Below are 17,844 nucleotides of genomic sequence, written 5' to 3' on the forward strand. Positions count from 1 at the left end.
TGTATTTTTAGTTTTTGTTTTTTCCTTCATTTTTGTAGTATTTTTTAAAAACATTTGTCACTTTTTTCAACGTTCTTGTGTCATAGTTCTGATAAAGGTAGTTTTTGTAAACGGGTCAAATTTGAAGAAAAGTCTCAGCTCCGGTCCCAGGCGTCGCCCCCCCCCCCCCCCCCCCCCCCCATCCCCGGTCCTACCTCCCATCTCTTCACATTTTCCTGATTATAAACCATTTCCTGAGCCTTGCATTTGGGTCTGTAATGTCCTGCCCATAACAATTATTTAAACATTTAAGGTTGCCCCTTTTTTGTTTTACTGAACCATCTTAACTCTCTGATGGTCTGCCGTGACATTTGCACCACTGTGAGACTGCACTTATGACATGTGATTGTATTGTGTGAATGCAGCATCGTTCTCTCCATCTAAACAAGGACAGTTGAGAGCAACACTAGCACAATATTCCTTTGAGACGAGCCCTGCTGAGTTATCCCAGGTTATTTAAGCCAGGCTACAGTGGAGCTCGGAGCTCTCTCTGCTGTTCCAGCTCTCTCTGCTGCTCCTTTGGTTGGGTTATGTAGCTTTAGGTGATCTGTATGCGTTGTCTGCACCATAATCACCTGTTAATTTGGCTAATTTGATTTGCAAAAGTATGTTTTTGAACACAATATGGAGCGAGCGAGATTGTGTGAGTGTGTGTGTGTGTGTGTGTGTGTGTCAATAAGCCCTCTGTAGTTAACAGTGGTGGGCATTGATGCACGGTTATGTGATACCACCACTTAACAACCAAATGGCAAAGCAGGATCATAGATAATGATCGTATAACGTTAGGAATGTAGCTACGGATCTAAGAATCAAGTTCAGTGTTGGGCACTTCCTCTTGGATGAACTAGAGCTCAGGGACTACTGAAGGGAAAAGAGACCGTTAAAGATGAGACAAATATATAATATAAGCATTTTTTCTTTTTTACCTTTTTGGAGTTAATGTACATATAACTTTGTTGTTCAACTATTTAACCAATGAACACAGCTAAATGTAATGTAAGACACATTAAGTGTATGGTGACCCATCATCAGGTCGTCTGTTATTGACACGTGTGACTTCTGCGGCTCTGTATGGATTTTGTTCACAATCTTTTACGATCAAACAACAAGGATCTCTATTTTATTTGGCCATTTTATTTTTGACAGGACAGATGAGGACATGAAAGGGAAGAGAGAGGGGGGGGACGACATGTAGCTAAGGGGGCCGGGACGTCTGAGTCGAAGCCCGGCCCGCTGCATCGAGGAGTAAACCTCTAAATATGGACACCTGCTCTACAAACTGAGTTATATTGGCGCCCCACATTTAGAATAAGATCACATTCTGTATGTGAAACTTTAACATATATTCCAGTGTTGAGGAATGTTACAGCAGCATTACTTTTTAGTTTAGTTAAGGTCATATTTACAGCACGCACTGCTCATATTTATATTTTAAATATATTTTTAATGCCATTGGGGGAAATCGGTTCCATAATAACAGTACAGTCCTTCTCGTTGGTATAGATTAGATGTGTGTGTGTGTGAAAGAGCATTTGGAAATAAGTTTCTACTGCATTATGTAACATCAGAATACTAAAGTAAGAATTAATGAAAGTCGTTCAGATGGTTAATTGTCAAAAGTTTCATAAATTGTCCTTGTGCTTCTGAAATAGTTCTGTGCAGGAAAACCCAACAATATGACGGCCAAGGAAGCCTAAAATTAAACCAATTAGCAAAAGTATGTGTTTTTCATGCGTAGTCAAAGAATAAATCAAAAGGACTTTGGTTGTGGATGTTGAAGACAGGAAGGGATGGAGGATGTGGGGTAAAAGCTCCATACTTTGACCTGCTTACTTATAAACATCATCAAAACCCAGCAATGCATACACAGAAAAATTTAACTACGACAACAAAAATAATAAAGAAACCAACTTGCCTTAATCCCAGGTGCAAAAAAATGACACAATCTTACATCTTTAGATGATTTTTTACTCTTTAAAAAGTATCTCTGTGAAATAAATACAGTATTTCTATTGCAATGTTGCCACTGAAAAATACATTCGGAGTACAATCTTTCAAAGGAGACAGAGCTTCATAAACCTCAGGAGAACAATCGGAGAACAATCGGAGAACAATCGGAGAACAGCTGCAGCGATACGGAAGACAAACAGGCAGGAAACCATGGTGACGGCGTACTGCCTGTGAGCCTTTACACATTCAAATAAACATTAAACACATTATAAAGTTTATATCAGAATTTCCAAACACCGCACTATCTCACAAAACTAATACAGTTGGGAGTATTACCCAAGTATTTATAGGTAGAGAATAGTATAACATGAACTCTAGTGGAACTAAACTAACACACTTTGATATAATCTGAATCCTGGGATGCCCCGGATGGGGTTTACAGGACCGACACCAGAGGGGGGGCAGAGTCACAGGCGAGTCTCAAGTCCCTGTAGAGAGAATCAAGCAAGTCTGGTCGAGTCTCTGCTTTCAGTCAAGCAAGTCCCAGAGTCTGAACTAGGTTCAAATCAACGTTTAACCAGCCTGAAAAGACACATTCAAGTCCCTGTCCTTTGGGGGTTCGTTTAATTTAGTTTGGCCTCAGGTCTCTGCAGGGTAAATCCAGACCGCTAGCTAGACCATCTGTTCAGTCTGAGGACTATGGTGACCTGGTCCTCAGGTCTCTGCAGGGTAAATCCAGACCGCTAGCTAGACCATCTGTTCAGTCTGAGGACTATGGTGACCTGGTCCTCAGGTCTCTGCAGTGTAAATCCAGACAGCTAGCTAGACTATCTGTCCAATCTGAGGACTATGGTGACCTGGTCCTCAGGTCTCTGCAGGGTAAATCCAGACAGCTAGCTAGACCATCTGTCCAATCGGAGGACTATGGTGACCTGGTCCTCAGGTCTCTGCAGGGTAAATCCAGACAGCTAGCTAGACTATCTGTCCAGTCTGAGTTTTCTGTTGCACGACTAAAACTAATTTTGAGCGTACACATGTTCCACCAAAACCGGCACCGTGGCTCTGTCCGGCACCTAGCACCGCCCAAGACAATTGTGATTGGTTTACAGGAATACCAATAAACCCGAGCACGTGTTTTCTCCTGTCCAGGAATGGCGGTCTGGCAACGCGAGACTAGCCCCCTCCTGCCTCGCCTCTGTTGGTCTGTCCCACTCTGGAAAGGTTGCCAGGTTTGCCAAAATTCCCCCCCAAAAAACACTAAAGTCCCCCCAAAAAAAACGTAACTTCTTAATAGCTCGACATAAAGCTAACATTGCATTGTATGACATAAATAAAAAGTCAAGTCCTTTCGAGTCAGCCATCTCAAGTCGAGTCGTTTATCAGTGCGAGTCAAGCAAGTCTCTGGTCCTCGAGTTTGTCGGGCCACTAGAGCCCCCCCCCCCCCCACCTCTGACAGACACGTGACATGAGTAATATACTGTAAGTATTGCATCATAGATGTCCAGATATTGTATCATTTGTTTAAACAGCATTGACAAGGCGCTCACTCACACACACACACACACACACACACACGAAACACACTGCGTTATGACGGAGATATGAAGTAGAAGAGTGACGTGCAGCCACAAAGCAAAGCATACCAGACGGGACGCAGCGTAATAACTAAATCACCCCACATATCCAAAGGTTTGGTCACTACTGTTTAGAGTTGTTCGAGCACACTGGTCCACCTAAAGCATGTAGTCTGTGTGCAGCAGGTCTACAGCAGGCTGTCCACGCTCTTCTCAGCACTCTCCTTGTCGTCGGCCCCGGCCGCCCGGCTCTGTTTCTCGGCGTGTTGCTGCAGCACGGTGACCACGTCGTGGTGGCCGAAGTGCACCGCTTCCTCTATCGGCGTGTTCCCCCATCTGTGCAAAGGAAACGGCCTTTGGTACATCAAGAACACCGGATGGGATAAAGGGCACGCGTACCCAAACAGTAGATAGGTAGATAGATAGAGTGATAGATAGATAGATAGATAGAGTGATAGAGTGATAGAGTGATAGATAGATAGATAGATAGATAGATAGATAGATAGAGAGTGATAGAGTGATAAATAGATAGATGTTAGATAGATTGATAGAGTGATAGATAGATAGATAGATAGAGTGATAGAGTGATAGATTGATAGAAAGATAGAGTGATAGATAGATAGATAGATAGATAGATAGAGTGATAGATAGATAGAGTGATAGAGTGATAGATAGATAGATAGAGTGATAGATAGATAGATAGAGTAATAGAGTGATAGATAGATAGATAGATAGATAGATAGATAGATAGATAGAGTGATAGAGTGATAGATAGATAGATAGATAGATAGATAGATAGAGTGATAGATAGATAGATAGATAGGTGTTAGATAGACAGATCGATCGATCGATAGATCAATAGAGTGATAGATTGAAAGATAGATAGATATATAGATAGATAGATAGAGTGATAGAGTGATAGATAGATAGATAGAGTGATAGAGTGATAGATAGATAGAGTGATAGATAGATAGATAGATAGATAGATAGGTGTTAGATAGATAGATCGATCGATCGATAGATCAATAGAGTGATAGATTGAAAGATAGATAGATATATAGATAGATAGATAGAGTGATAGAGTGATAGATAGATAGATAGATAGAGTGATAGATAGATATAGTGATAGATGGATAGATAGAGTGATAGATAGATAGAAAGCTAGATATTTATTGATCTCAAAAAATGGGAAATTATGATGTTACAGCAGCACACGTACATACAGTATACATGAAATAATAATAATAATAATAATAATAGGAATAAAATATAAGAATAAAATATAAGAACAAATATAAATATATACAGGATGGGGAAACAAAATGTGCAACTGCTTAAATAATATGCTAAATGTATGTTAAAATGGGTTAGGGTTGGATCATTGTGCAGTTCACACAATACTAGTCTGGATCAACAGGAGTATATTTCCAGGATAATTGTCCAGATGTCCCTCACCTTCCACTCTCTCTCTCTCTCTCTCTCTCTCTCTCTCTCTGTGTGTGTGTTGTCGTTCTTAAACTTCCTTCGCTTCAAGAAACAACAACAAGCTTCGAGCTAGCGAGCTACACGCTGAAAATGGCAAGTTATGAAGGAAATATGGACTGTGCAACAAGGCAGGTCTGCTTGGTTCTTCGGGGAATGAGTGTAAGGTGTTGTATTCTTCACTGTTCCATGTTACTAGATATAAGAATAAAAATTAGGACAACGATGGAATATTAACCCATTTATAGAGAAAGACCCTAACCCCTGAGATGAAGAGGCTGACATCAAGTTAAAGTTCTGCTACTTAAAAGAAGGAGGAGGAACAGAGGATGAAAAAGACCCCTCTGATGCATGGTGGTCGGTCTGGGCTCACCTGTCTCTGGGTACTGGGTTCACCTTGCAGGCCTCCAGCAGGAAGCGCACCACCTCTGTGTGTCCTGGAAGCAGAGCACACGTCAGAAATACAACGCATGCACGTAGAGACTCATGCTGGGAAGCCGAGAATTACACCCATGTGTGATGGCCGTAGACTGGATGGTCTCAGTCCAACAACATGGCCACGGACACACACGCTATCACAGCCTCCAGTCGTCCAGCAGATGGGGACATTTCATCTGTCACGTTAAAACAGGTAAGGGCCTTCCCTAAATTAAAGCACCCTATTGTGTAAAGTATAAATATTATATGAAATATGTAATATATGTATTCTGTAGTAGTAATATTTCTCATTTTAAGTTTTGTTTGATTGCTAGCTTATACCAAAGCTAGCATTCATCTCAAAAACGTTTTAGCTATCTATGGTTGTTTGGTTGCTAACGTTAGCTCAAAACGCCATTCAACTGACAGCCTTTGTTGTGTTTGATGCTAACTTGTAGCTAAGCTAGCATTCATCTCAAAAACGTTTTAGCTATCTATTGTTGTTTGGTTGCTAACGTTAGCTCAAAACGCCATTCAACTGACAGCCTTTGTTGTGTTTGATGCTAACTTGTAGCTAAGCTAGCATTCATCTCAAAAACCTTTTAGCTATCTATGGTTGTTTGGTTGCTAACGTTAGCTCAAAACGCCATTCAGCTAACAACCTATGTTGTGTTTGATTGCTAGCTTGTAGCTAAGCTAGCATTCATCTCAAAAACTTTTTAGCTATCTATGGTTGTTTGGTTGCTAACGTTAGCTCAAAACACCATTCAACTGACAGCCTTTGTTGTGTTTGATGCTAACTTGTAGCTAAGCTAGCAATGAACCAATTTGGTTAAGTAGGTCCATTTTTACTGTGTTGACATTACAAAAGTCTCTCATTAGCCTCTTATATGCTAATTGTCGTAAAGTGACGCATGTGCAACTCATGTCCAGCTTCACTCGTTGCAAAGTGACGCGACTCAAATTGGCACTCGCTTCACATTGGGCAGTGACGGGGAAATGAGCCAAGACCTTCCATTTTTTGAAGATTGTTTGTTTTGTTTGAGATGCAATGCAACAATGGCGTTGGTAAAGAAAGGGAATCTGGAAGGGCATTGTAAAACAGATTTTTTTTAAACTTAGATTTTATAAGTCATATGATTTTTGGGTGAATGTTTAAGTGACTGCGAACCTTTTTGCTGCTTTAAAAACTCAGAACAACCGAATGGGATCGTTGTGTAGAGGTTCGGTGCAACAGTTCCAGTTGGTTCTCTTAACGTTTTGGGAACGTTATAACCCAGGGGGAACATTCCCTGAAAGGTTTTGGTTTGGTTCTAACTAAACTGTAGGGAACCCATGAACTAAAGTTCCCTAAAGGTTCTGTGTTAGGGGGGCGGGAGCTTTTACGCGCCACTAAAGTGGCGGGATTTGAAAGCAGAGCTTTAGTAGAAGGTAGTCAATCTTCACCAAACCGAAGACCCAGGGTAAGGACTCATTGCTTCCTTATTATGTTATATTCCTTATGTTGCTTCCTAAATGAGAAGCGGGGGACAATTTGAGTTTAGGGCCATATGCTAAAGTGTTCTTCTATTAAAGAAAATGGGGGCAATTCCAGTTTAATGTGATTTGACCATTGAAACTGTATCTGTGCTGTAATAAACTGATGATCAGACATACTGGTTAAATCGGGTAACGTTAGGAGCCCAACAAAGGTTATGGATTAAATAATTAAACTAAGGCTTAAAAACTTTTTTAAAGTAAGTGGCTAATGCAAAAACATATGTAGCCAAATATGGAGAAAGTACTAAAAAAACGACAAAAAGACAAGATTATGTTTATAAAAGCTGCTCTAAAATAGGCCTGAGAGGATATAGACTAGACTGAATAAAAAAAGAGCTGAGAGAGCTGTTACCAAGGTGTTCCCTGACAACACTTTGATCCAAATCGCAACGCTTGCTATGTGTTTTTAACGCACATTAAAGGGGACAGGCCACCATCTGGTCACCATGGACCATTATTAGTAAAGCAGCCCCCCCCCCCCCCCCCCCCCCCCCCCCCCCCCCCCCCCCCCCCCCCCCCCCCCCCCCCCCCCCCCCCCCCCCGGTGAAATACGTTGGAACTGAACTGAATAACATCTGTAAAGACGACCAGGCTGACGTTAGGCTGAACGTTACCTTCAGCTGCTGCCACATGGAGGGCCGTCCTGGAGTCGTAGTCCCTCTGCTCCATGTCCATGGAGGACAGCGCAAACCTACACACACACACACACACACACACACACACACACACACACACACAGCAAGTTTGTAAGTAAGCACTTTCAATTATTGCATTCTTTGCAAAATGACACACCTTATCAGCCGATTTAACAGTGAAGAGTTAACTGACAATATACAGTAAGTTCTTCATTAATATACTATTACAGCTCTAACATTGACTTTGACAACATGTGTTATTTGCACCTGAATGCACCATGAGTTTACAAGGTTCATTTAAATGTCCCGTTGAGGCCAACCCGACGGCACGCTTAACTATTCATCATTTGTTTCCATAACTCAAAGGAAGGGGGGACTTCAGGGACCCGGGAGGATTTGCCAGCTCTGTTGTACTGTCCGACTACTATACATCCCCGACTTCTGCGGCGGCCTTGGCGTCTAGAAGAGTACAGCTGCCGGATACTGGTAAGCTACAGTGTGTCTTTAGCTGCAGACTGTTACATGTCCGAGACGTGGACTCCAGGTGTTTGAATCCTTTCTAGTGAAATACAGCCGCCCTTTAGACCAATTCGCTCTAGCTTTCTCCTCTTTAGGCTAGCTATCAGATAAGACTAAGGTGACCATATTTAGATTTCCCAAAAAAGAGGAGACTCGGCTCAAAACTCAAAACACAAATTCAGAAGGGATTATTAACTCAGACGTTAATAAACATGCTTTTTAAGCCTCAACTTCCTCTGGGGGAGGACATTGACCATCTCTCTGTTTTTGTGTGAGCGTCAGTGAAGACATAATCCCACACGGTTCTCTTTTATTTGGACTGGACTCCACCGGGTGACCAAAGTGAAATGAGCCTGAATAAGTTTAGTAAATGTGAAAAAGAGTGTGAGCAGGTCACCTCCTCAGCGCAGACACGTCTCCTGTGTAGGCAGCAAACAGCAGGTTGATGACAGACTTGACCTGGGGACAGAGACAGACAAAGAGAGACAACATTTGCAGAAGGACCACAGACTCTATTTGTCTTCACCGCTACTCCACCAACTCTAGCAGCTAGAAGACAAGCTGCTAGGTTCTACCAATGGGTTTAAAAACAGAAATGACTTCATAAATGACTAATGTTACATATTTTAGTTTCACTGTCATTCGTTATTGATTTGCATATTTATATGATGAGGCCGGTGTTATTCTATAGTCTCTTATTAACAGATTCCATAAAAAATCAGCTGTTTATCTGTTGATACTTTCAGACTTCCCTACCCTGTCGGTGGCTCTCCATCCCAAACACATTTGTTTCTACTGAAGACGTCCAACTTTGAAAACTGCTCCCAAAATCATTGACTTTGTAGTTTTTATCAAACATTGCTCAAACAGGAATAAGTATATATAAGTATATAAGTATATAAATAAGTAGTGCATTTGTTGAGAACTATTTTCAGCTGTGGATTAATAGACATTTGGTGTAGTGTTTACAGCAGCAGGATGTTATGTTTGTGTGTGTGTGTGTTTGAGATTGAGTGTAATTAAACTCCAGTGTGTGTGTGTGTGTGTGTGTGTGTGTGTGTGTGTGTGTTTGGGATTGAGTGTAATTAAACTCCAGTGTGTGTGTGTGTGTGTGTGTTTTCATGGTGATGAAAGAACATGTCACTCAGTGCAACAGTGTGACTCATTAATGTGTTTTTAGTAGTTTTTAGACAACAATGGAGCTCACACAATATTGTCAGTAGGATACATATCTTGATGGTTTTGGTCTGTTCATGGGATCTTTTGAAAATTCAACTTAAACTTGAAGTTGGACATTTTTAATCTTATCGCAACAAAAGGTGATCAAACTGTAAACTTTAAAGAAAATGCACCACTTTCCACTCCTGACCAACTTTGTGTCTTTCAGAGTGTAGCAGGCTGAGACTTGAAGATAAGAGTGAATAGTGGTATAAATAGATAAAGCTTCAAAGTCAGGCTAAATTCTGGGAAGGGAAAAACTAGCATGGCCATTTTCAAAAGGGTCCATGACCTCTGACCTCAAGTTAATGTGATGAAAATGGTTTCGTGGGTACCCCCCAGTTTCTCCTTTACAGGCATGCCCACTGAATGTTTGGGGCAACAACCATGCAGTTTGTCTCATGTAGTGTAAATGGGATAGTTCCGCCTTTGCTAAAATAGTGAATTTGAGTATTTCTGTACACCGGGGTTGCATTATTTGGGTATGATGTGAAACAGACTGTTGGTGATGTTTGTCCCCATTTCAATTTAGTCTGGCCAAGAGCACATTTCCAATTTTTCCAAGTCGAGGCACCAATCACAACCCCGGAGGCGGGTTTTACACGATGACGACAGCTCTGCAACATGTTTTGCTGGTTGGGATGTTTTTCCGTCGCTCTGCATACGTGAACATCCTCTTCTTCGCTCTAATTGGTTTTAAGTATACCCAACTGCGCCCGGAGGCATTTCAGCGGCGTCCATTGGTGACGCCCTTTAGGAAATGGGCTGTGAATGAACCTTCCCAGTTACAACTTGATTATTTAATCAATTAATTATTATTTATTAATGATTCATGACTAGAATAACTTGATACAGTGCTGAACTGTATGTCTAATTAACCCTCAGGTTCTCAACTTTTAAATGCTTTAAACCACTTCTATGTGAAAAAGAGGGTGGAATGCTAAGGGGTTAACTATGAAAGAGACGTCAGCTCAGCTGTCTACCATTGCAGACAAAGTTACATCTACTCCATCACAAGAACAACACACAGTTAGACAAGAGATCCCTGCAGCAGCACAGACTTACCATCAAACAGGAATCATTCATTTCCTAAAAGCAGAACTTCAGGAGTTGAAAACACGCAAAGAAACGTAAGGAGGATAGAAACTAGCCTGAATAAAGACTTCAACAGAGGCTAGAAGGTAATACAATATCTCAGTGTATTATCATAGGGTTTACTATACAAGAATTTGAATTCTGAAGAGATTTTTATTGAAAAAAATCTTTATAATTCACTGGAATGACTGTGAACCCCAGAGAGAGGGATTCGTAAAACGTACTGTAAGTTAAAAATGATTTGGAAAAAGCAAAGAGTAGTAGAAGTGTTTTTTGCAACAAGAGTACAGATGGGTACTTACTCATACTTCACCAACACAACACTTTATAACACGTGGCTAATATTTCAGACCATGCAGCAAAAGTAACATAAACAAGTAAAATATTCAGTGTAATTCAGTTACAACGTTAAAGCCGAGCTGTAACTTAACGTCAAATGATCAAAGCAAAAACTCAACGTAAAGTTCAGACACGGAAAAGCAGTAACAGACAGAAGGGATCACAAAACGCAAAACACGGGCCTCACTTCACCCAAAAACCTCGTTCAGACTCACATCTTCACATCTTCAGACAGTGGAAACATGTAAAAACACGTAAGACAGGCAACGCACACGCAACCGCAGAAGCATGACGTTTCCTCTCCACATCACATCCCTCTCTCTCTCTGAATGTTCGTTGATCTGAAGGTTACAGCTGCTTCAATGTGCTTGGTTTTCTTTTCTTTTAATAAAATATATTTCCTTACAAGGAGCGAGACTTTGCTGAAGAAGGCACGAAAGCTGTTGTCATCATTGTTAAAAAGTTGTCTTCTGCCACACTTCTACGGAAGGGAAGTGTTAAGTTACTCTTAGAGCTGTTTTGTTGGACTGTGGGCCACGCCGGAACTTAACATGACTAATAAGTAGCAGCTAGTGTTTGTATCATTTCATATTAATGTGGTTTAATTAATTAACTAGACGGTCAATGTGTTCTGTGACATGTGGTGAAACCTCTCATGTATCTGTAGAGAATTACAAGGTGCCCATTTCTGTTCAGGAAATCAACATATATATATATATATACGCAAGTTGATACAAACAAAGTGACCATTGGGCATCATGTCTTTTTTTGACAGACCACTGGTTTGTCTTTCTCCTGTTTTTATACAATCACCACTCCCTTAATTCACTCATTTCCATGTGAAAATATACAGCTCTATACACGCTTAAAGTGTTGTTTATTTGAATGGAGTCTGGTGGCTTGGATGATGGGGATTTCGGGGCTAACATCTCTATAGGGACCCTTACCGTAATGTTGTCAGGCACATAATATTCTGAGCCTGTCAGTGGCAAAAACAGCACTTTTAGTGGATGGAAATTGACGATGCGCATTTGCCTACGAGGGTTCAATTGTAGCCCGGTTTGCAGCCGCTTGTTACAGCGTTGTCCCTCAATACTCGACCAATCTCAAAGATTTTTTTTTCTTCACATTAATTAATTAGACACCAATACTTCGGAAAATAGGGTTGACAAAAAAGAAATGACTCTTCAAGTATGCAGAGGGATCCTTTAACTATTGAAGTGACAGCGACGGTGGTTGTTAAAGAACAGTTACAGGCACAGAGAAATGAGATGATGTTAATAGTGCTTTATTAGATTTTATACAAGGGACACCAAGGCTTAAAAAACACCAGTTTCACTGTCATGTCTGCAAGTCCATCACAGCTGAAGAGACTTTACTAATTGCTCAGGATGATGAAGGAAGACATGTCTTAGCGCTGTCTGTCTCCCCCTCCAAGCAGACAGGACAGTTCATGGAGTTTATGGAGACATTACATACAGGATTACAACCAAGTGGACTGGGTAAAGAAATCAAAATACAGGAAAGTTTGACAGTCATGAGCTTGGAACTGTAAGGCTTCCTCTACCTAATGTTTGGGGACATTTACTTTTTGGGGTCTTACAACCCATTTAACAACTTTGCAAACTTTAATAATCTCCAAAATGTATTTTTGGCCATAAGATCAGCTTGTAAAACTGTGTCTACGTGAATATCTAATATCTGACCAAAACATGGGAGAACCTTACAATACCAAGGTCAACAAATTGCAATGGTGGAGATAGTTTGTAAATGTATCTGCAATTTCCCTGTCACAAGTAAAAAATGTCCAAAAGACATAAATCAACATGAACAGACAGGTGGAAGGTAATCAAATGAACTTAAAACAGATGATTACATGGAATTAAAGACACATTTATCAAATCATACGTAAACATGCATGCATAAGGGATAACGAGAACATAAAAAAATCACCAGGAAGCATCACATACATGACATGAACCATACACATCTCAATATGTCAATGGAAATACTGGTAACTGTCGTGGGCTTGAGTGTACAGAGTTTCAGGAGTGAGACGGGGGGGGGGTCGACCATCATGCAAAGCAACATTAGGCCCCTCTGTCATTGTGGTCTAGCAAAGTAGAGATCAGACAATCAGCTCTGATTGGTTAAATTAGTTAAATCAGTCTCTTGTGAGTGCTGGTCTGGTCCAGTCATGTGGACATGTGGGCACTGTAGTTTAGATGTTGTGCCAATGAGCCTGCACGCTAGCACCAAAGAAGAAGAACAGAGCTCGCACATTGCTTACTAACCAACTAAGCAACTCACAGACCGAGTCTTTGGTCAAACTGTTACAGACGGGTCAGGAAAAAGGAAAACAGCGGTGGAAACTAGGCCTGAGATGAGGAACTGAAATAAGAGTTACTCAATCTTAAATACCGTAGTCCAGGATTTGCTACCAGGACTCAAACGGAAAAATGAACTCAACCAAAATGAAACAGGCTTTATCAACATGAGCAAAGTCATTGACTTCTGGAAATCCCCTTACTCGTGCAGCATTGGACCTGGTATTTATTGTATATTATCTTATACAATATATTAAGTTAGGATCATTAATCCACCTGTGGTTGCAAGTGGTACATTATGAACATCTTAAAGCTATAGTGCGCAACTTTTTGATATGTATGAATGTCCGTTACATTCAAGCCATTGCCAACGTACTTAAACGTAATGTAATGTAATATAATGTAACGTAATGTAATGTAACGTAATGTAATGTAATATAATGTAACGTAATGTAATGTAATGTAATGTAATGTAATATAATGTAACGTAATGTAATGTAATGGCTTGAAAGTCAATATAAAGCTAATAAAGACTATCAGCTCTCTCTGGATTTCTCAGCATGACTTGTTTACTAAATGGTGTCGTCGGCCACAGTTGGGTGCAGAAGCTGCAGTGATGCGTTTTACATCACTGCTGCAACATGACGTCATGACTTTGTGTAAATATACACACTGACTTTTTTTAAGCCAAGTGGCCGGTTGGGTTTAGGAAAAGAGGAAAGCGACGGTTGACTTTAGCAAACATGATATGTGGTCAAAGTCCTGTGTTTAACCCATCCACCCTCGGGTTTGTCCTCGGGTCAAATTTGACCCATTTTCAATTTTTTCCATCCCAAAAAATGGGCCCTTTAAAATAAGCTGAAAATGTCAACATTAGAAATATCAAATAACTTTGGAAAAAACATTAAAAAAGCGCCCACGGCATTGAAAAAGTGACAAAGATGTCAGAAGATGCGATGTCTTTTTTCCGTGGTCGACGGGAAGACAACACAAGGGTTAAGACTTCCATTCTTACTGATGTGCTGGGAATTAGGAAACCGTGACATCTTTATTGTAACTATTTATAATTTGTTGTAACTGTTCCTTTACTGACTCAAATATGTGTTCTTCAAAATGTGACGGATCATGATTTAACGTGACGTATGCATGTGCGTATGAATTACACGCATTGTGACGATGATGAAAGGATTACGCCTTCTTTTTTTTAAAAGTAAACTGTAAAATGTTTTGAGGAAAGCAACGAGATCCATGGATGAAACCGTGTAAAGTAGCCAGCAGACCTGACTCCACTTCCTGCTTACTGTAGAGAACATATCCAAGGAGCATTACTAATGACAGAGGCTCTTTATTATGTTGTACCTCCACACAATAATCAACACAAACCTTAAAAACTGAAAAAAACACAAGTCCATGCCATAAAAAAAAACAGAAGAAAAGATAAATCTACACACACCATGACAGAGTAATTACATGGTATCATTGGCTCCATCACTTTGAGCTCAGGAACAACCCCACGGGTCCAGTTTTAACAACGACTGAACAATAACACCCCACACACACACACACACACACACACACACACACACACACACCTCTACACTCACAGAAGAGCTGCATGTGCAACTATTCCTATTTCCTGAAGGGGAGACAACGTTATAAATAGGGAACGCCTGAAGTGTGAGTATCACTCATGATACTCACACTTTAAAAGTTATATACACCTCCCACTATGTACATTCAAGAAGTAAATTATGTATATGGTAAAAGTATAGTATATATATTTATATATATAGCATACTATATCCTATGTATATGGTATATGGAAAAAAGGTTTTGATAATGTACAAGCTTACTGGAACACTTATGAACCATACTCAACACATGTGTGTGTTGCCATAGTGACATTCAAACCCCCCTCTGAGTATACGGATAAAACACTCCTGCAGAAGTGGACCTGAGGCATCTCACTTAATTTGATATAATTTCATCGATATGCAGTTTCAAGTTTGTCAGTTGTTTTCCTCTGAAGGCATATTATCAACAACAACAAAAACAAATAGAGCAAAAAACTGCTGCAAGATGGGAAAGAAAGAGTACATTCCCCTTCCTCTGCTGCTGGTTTTTTCCTCTTGAAGCTTTAACCGAGCGTATGTGTGTGCGCAGTGCGAACACACAGCGATGGTGTTGGAATGCGGCCCAGATAAACCCTGCAGGGTCCTGCTCACAGCACAGGAGCCAGCGGTTGAATGGGGGGCTTTAACTGGGGGGGGGGGGGGGGGGGGGGGGGGGGGGCGCAGCAATCAACACATGCCACCCCTCTGCCAACGTCATACTGAGTACAATCACTGGCCTTGACACACACACACACACACAAACACACAGACACACACAGACACACACAGACACACACAGACACGCAGTCTAAACCCAACAGCAGCTCCGCATGATGCAGCCAGTCCAGCGAGAGCGCTGGTGAGGACAACTAAGTGAAGCGAGACCTCGTTTTAAAACTCTCATTATCATCGCATCATTAATACAATCTGCCCCCCGATGTGGTCCAGGCTAAAATACTCTACTAGTTCAAGCTAAAGTTACTGCAGTTTCTCTTTTTAATATACCATCTCTGTAGTTAACACAATAGCTGATAGAAGGTAAAGTCTATTTTGTATTCTATTTTCTTAAAGGTCCCATGACATGATGCTCTTTGGATGCTTTTATATAGACCTTAGTGGTCCCTAATACTGTATCTGAAGTCTCTTTTATATAGACCTTAGTGGTCCCTAATACTGTATCTGAAGTCTCTTTTATATAGCCCCTTATGACATCATAAGGAGCAAGATTCCAGATCGGCCCATCTGAGCTTTCATTTTCTCAAAGACAGAGCAGGATACCCAGGGCTCGGTTTACACCTATCACCATTTCTAGCCACTGGGGGACCATAGGCAGGCTGGGGGAATACATATTAATGTTAAATGTTATATGAAAGCAATGGGACCTTTAATGGTACGAAGGGAGGCACAAATGATGCTATTTGTCTACTATTAAAAGTAATTTGGGCCCAAACAGATGTGCAGTCAAAACCCTTTTCGAGTCAAATAAAGCGACTCCAAACGGGGGTTTTGACTAATCTCATTTCAGATTTGTCTGTATTTATTTTACTTCAGACATCTGTGGGCCAGTTTAACGTCGTTCAGGCTTTAACCACCGACAGACAGATGGTGCAAGTGCTTGAATATTGTGCAGAGAAATGTTCTTCTTAAAACATTAAACTACCAAAGAGAATCCGAGGCTAAGGTTTGTGATCCGCTCCGTGGCTCTGACTAGAAGGCTGAGACTCAGAAAAGCTTTCACTTTTTGGGGTTGATTTTTCCTTGTGTGTTAAATTAGGAAAAGCAAAACACCTGTGTTATTAAAATCCCTCCAAAAGGCACAGATCCTTTTTTTACGCCGTGTTAACCATACGTTGCATAACACTCCTGCACTCCTGCAGCCGAGGCATGCAGTCACCTGATATGTTAACAATGGTTTCTTTCTACTGTGATCCTTCAATAATCTAAAAACACAACTGGTTATTCTGCTGTTTTCATCGTGTACTACGGTACATCCAGCATCTGTAGTAATGTGCTAATACCACCAGAGTGGAAGGTACAGGAAGCAGTCGTCACTGAAAAGTAGTCTGAATGTGTATTTAATGAGTGCTGGTCTAAACGCTGTCTGCACTGAAGCTCCACACACATAACTTTATGTTGGTTTAAAATAAAACTAACTTTTAAACCAACCCTGAGCCTATCGGAGGATTCTGTCACAAACCCGTGCAATAAAGGGGAAGATCTGAGTCGGGAGCACAAGCTGCACTGTTCTGTTGTTTAGTTATACATTGTTTTATTATCTTCATGTCCTGTAAAGAGGCTTTGAGTTCGTAGAAAAAGCGCTATGTAAATTCAAATTATTACACCAGATCTCTTACACACACACACACACACACACACACACACACACTAAGGCAACAAGCAGGCAGAGGTTTAGAGTTAATTTGGAATTAAAAACTAAAGCATCTTTGAGTGTTTAGCTATGAAAAATAAATTGAAAACTATTATAATTATTATTATTATTTAGAGCACAATTAACAAGCAAAAAAATCAATTCCAATTTTCCATCACAAATACAAACAGAAGCAGCTTCTCAGTGCGTCCACTCCACCCAGTAAGTGCTTCACAAGTAATAAATAATCCTCTACATCATTTATGTATAAATATTTGAGGGTGAGGAAATGTGGTGGTGGTGGTGCGAGAGGTGGGGGGAGAGACCAGTAGAGGTAGGGGTGTCGGATGGGGGTCGGGCGGGTCTCCTTTTAGTTTTTTTCACTCGGCGACATTGTCCATCCTATAGACTACAGTGGTGGAGCTGTCCTGGTGAGACTCAGGGAGGGACACCTTTTTCCAAAGGGGGGCTTTCAGGGCCAGCTCTTGCTGGAGGCTCTCGTGATCCATGGGTCCGAAGGAGAGCTGCTGTTTGACACGAATAACAAATTAGTCTCGCTCATTCTCTTTGTGTGCGTGTGTGTGAGTGTGAGTGTGTGTGTGTGTGTGTGTGTGTGTCTGAGAGTGTGACGTGTGGAGTGTGTATGTCTGAGAGTGTGGCATGTGGAGTGTGTGTGTGTCTGAGAGTGTGGCGTGTGAAGTGTGTATGTCTGAGAGTGTGGCATGTGGA

General features: G+C 41.0%; 1 protein-coding gene and 1 long non-coding RNA gene across 6 annotated transcripts in view; one reads left to right on the top strand and one right to left on the bottom strand.

Annotated features, from left to right (window-relative positions):
- The first annotated feature begins 1,585 nt into the window (after positions 1-1,585).
- LOC117952367 overlaps positions 1,586-17,844 on the top strand; it is a 21,604-nt gene continuing 5,345 nt past the window's right edge. The window contains exons 1-2 of the long non-coding RNA XR_004658400.1: positions 1,586-1,690; positions 6,894-6,896. This is a non-coding gene — a long non-coding RNA (uncharacterized LOC117952367). The remainder of the gene's footprint in view (positions 1,691-6,893; positions 6,897-17,844) is intronic.
- glsb (glutaminase b) overlaps positions 3,333-17,844 on the bottom strand; it is a 43,592-nt gene continuing 29,080 nt past the window's right edge. The window contains exons 15-19 of one of the 5 annotated variants that reach the window (XR_004658399.1): positions 8,553-8,614; positions 7,616-7,692; positions 5,419-5,482; positions 3,585-3,899; positions 3,333-3,531 (exon numbers count right to left, since the gene is read on the bottom strand). Coding sequence is in view for 4 of the 5 variants with exons in the window: in XM_034884600.1 (XP_034740491.1) it covers positions 3,752-3,899; positions 5,419-5,482; positions 7,616-7,692; positions 8,553-8,614 (351 nt within the window). In the remaining variant the exon portion in view is untranslated. Of the gene's footprint in view, positions 3,532-3,584; positions 3,900-5,418; positions 5,483-7,615; positions 7,693-8,552; positions 8,615-17,259; positions 17,643-17,844 lie in introns of those variants that run through there. The other 4 variants (XM_034884600.1, XM_034884601.1, XM_034884603.1 and 1 more) reach the window with 4 other exon arrangements.

Source organism: Etheostoma cragini, chromosome 11 (assembly GCF_013103735.1).
Source record: "Etheostoma cragini isolate CJK2018 chromosome 11, CSU_Ecrag_1.0, whole genome shotgun sequence".
NCBI classification, from domain to species: Eukaryota; Metazoa; Chordata; class Actinopteri; order Perciformes; family Percidae; genus Etheostoma; species Etheostoma cragini.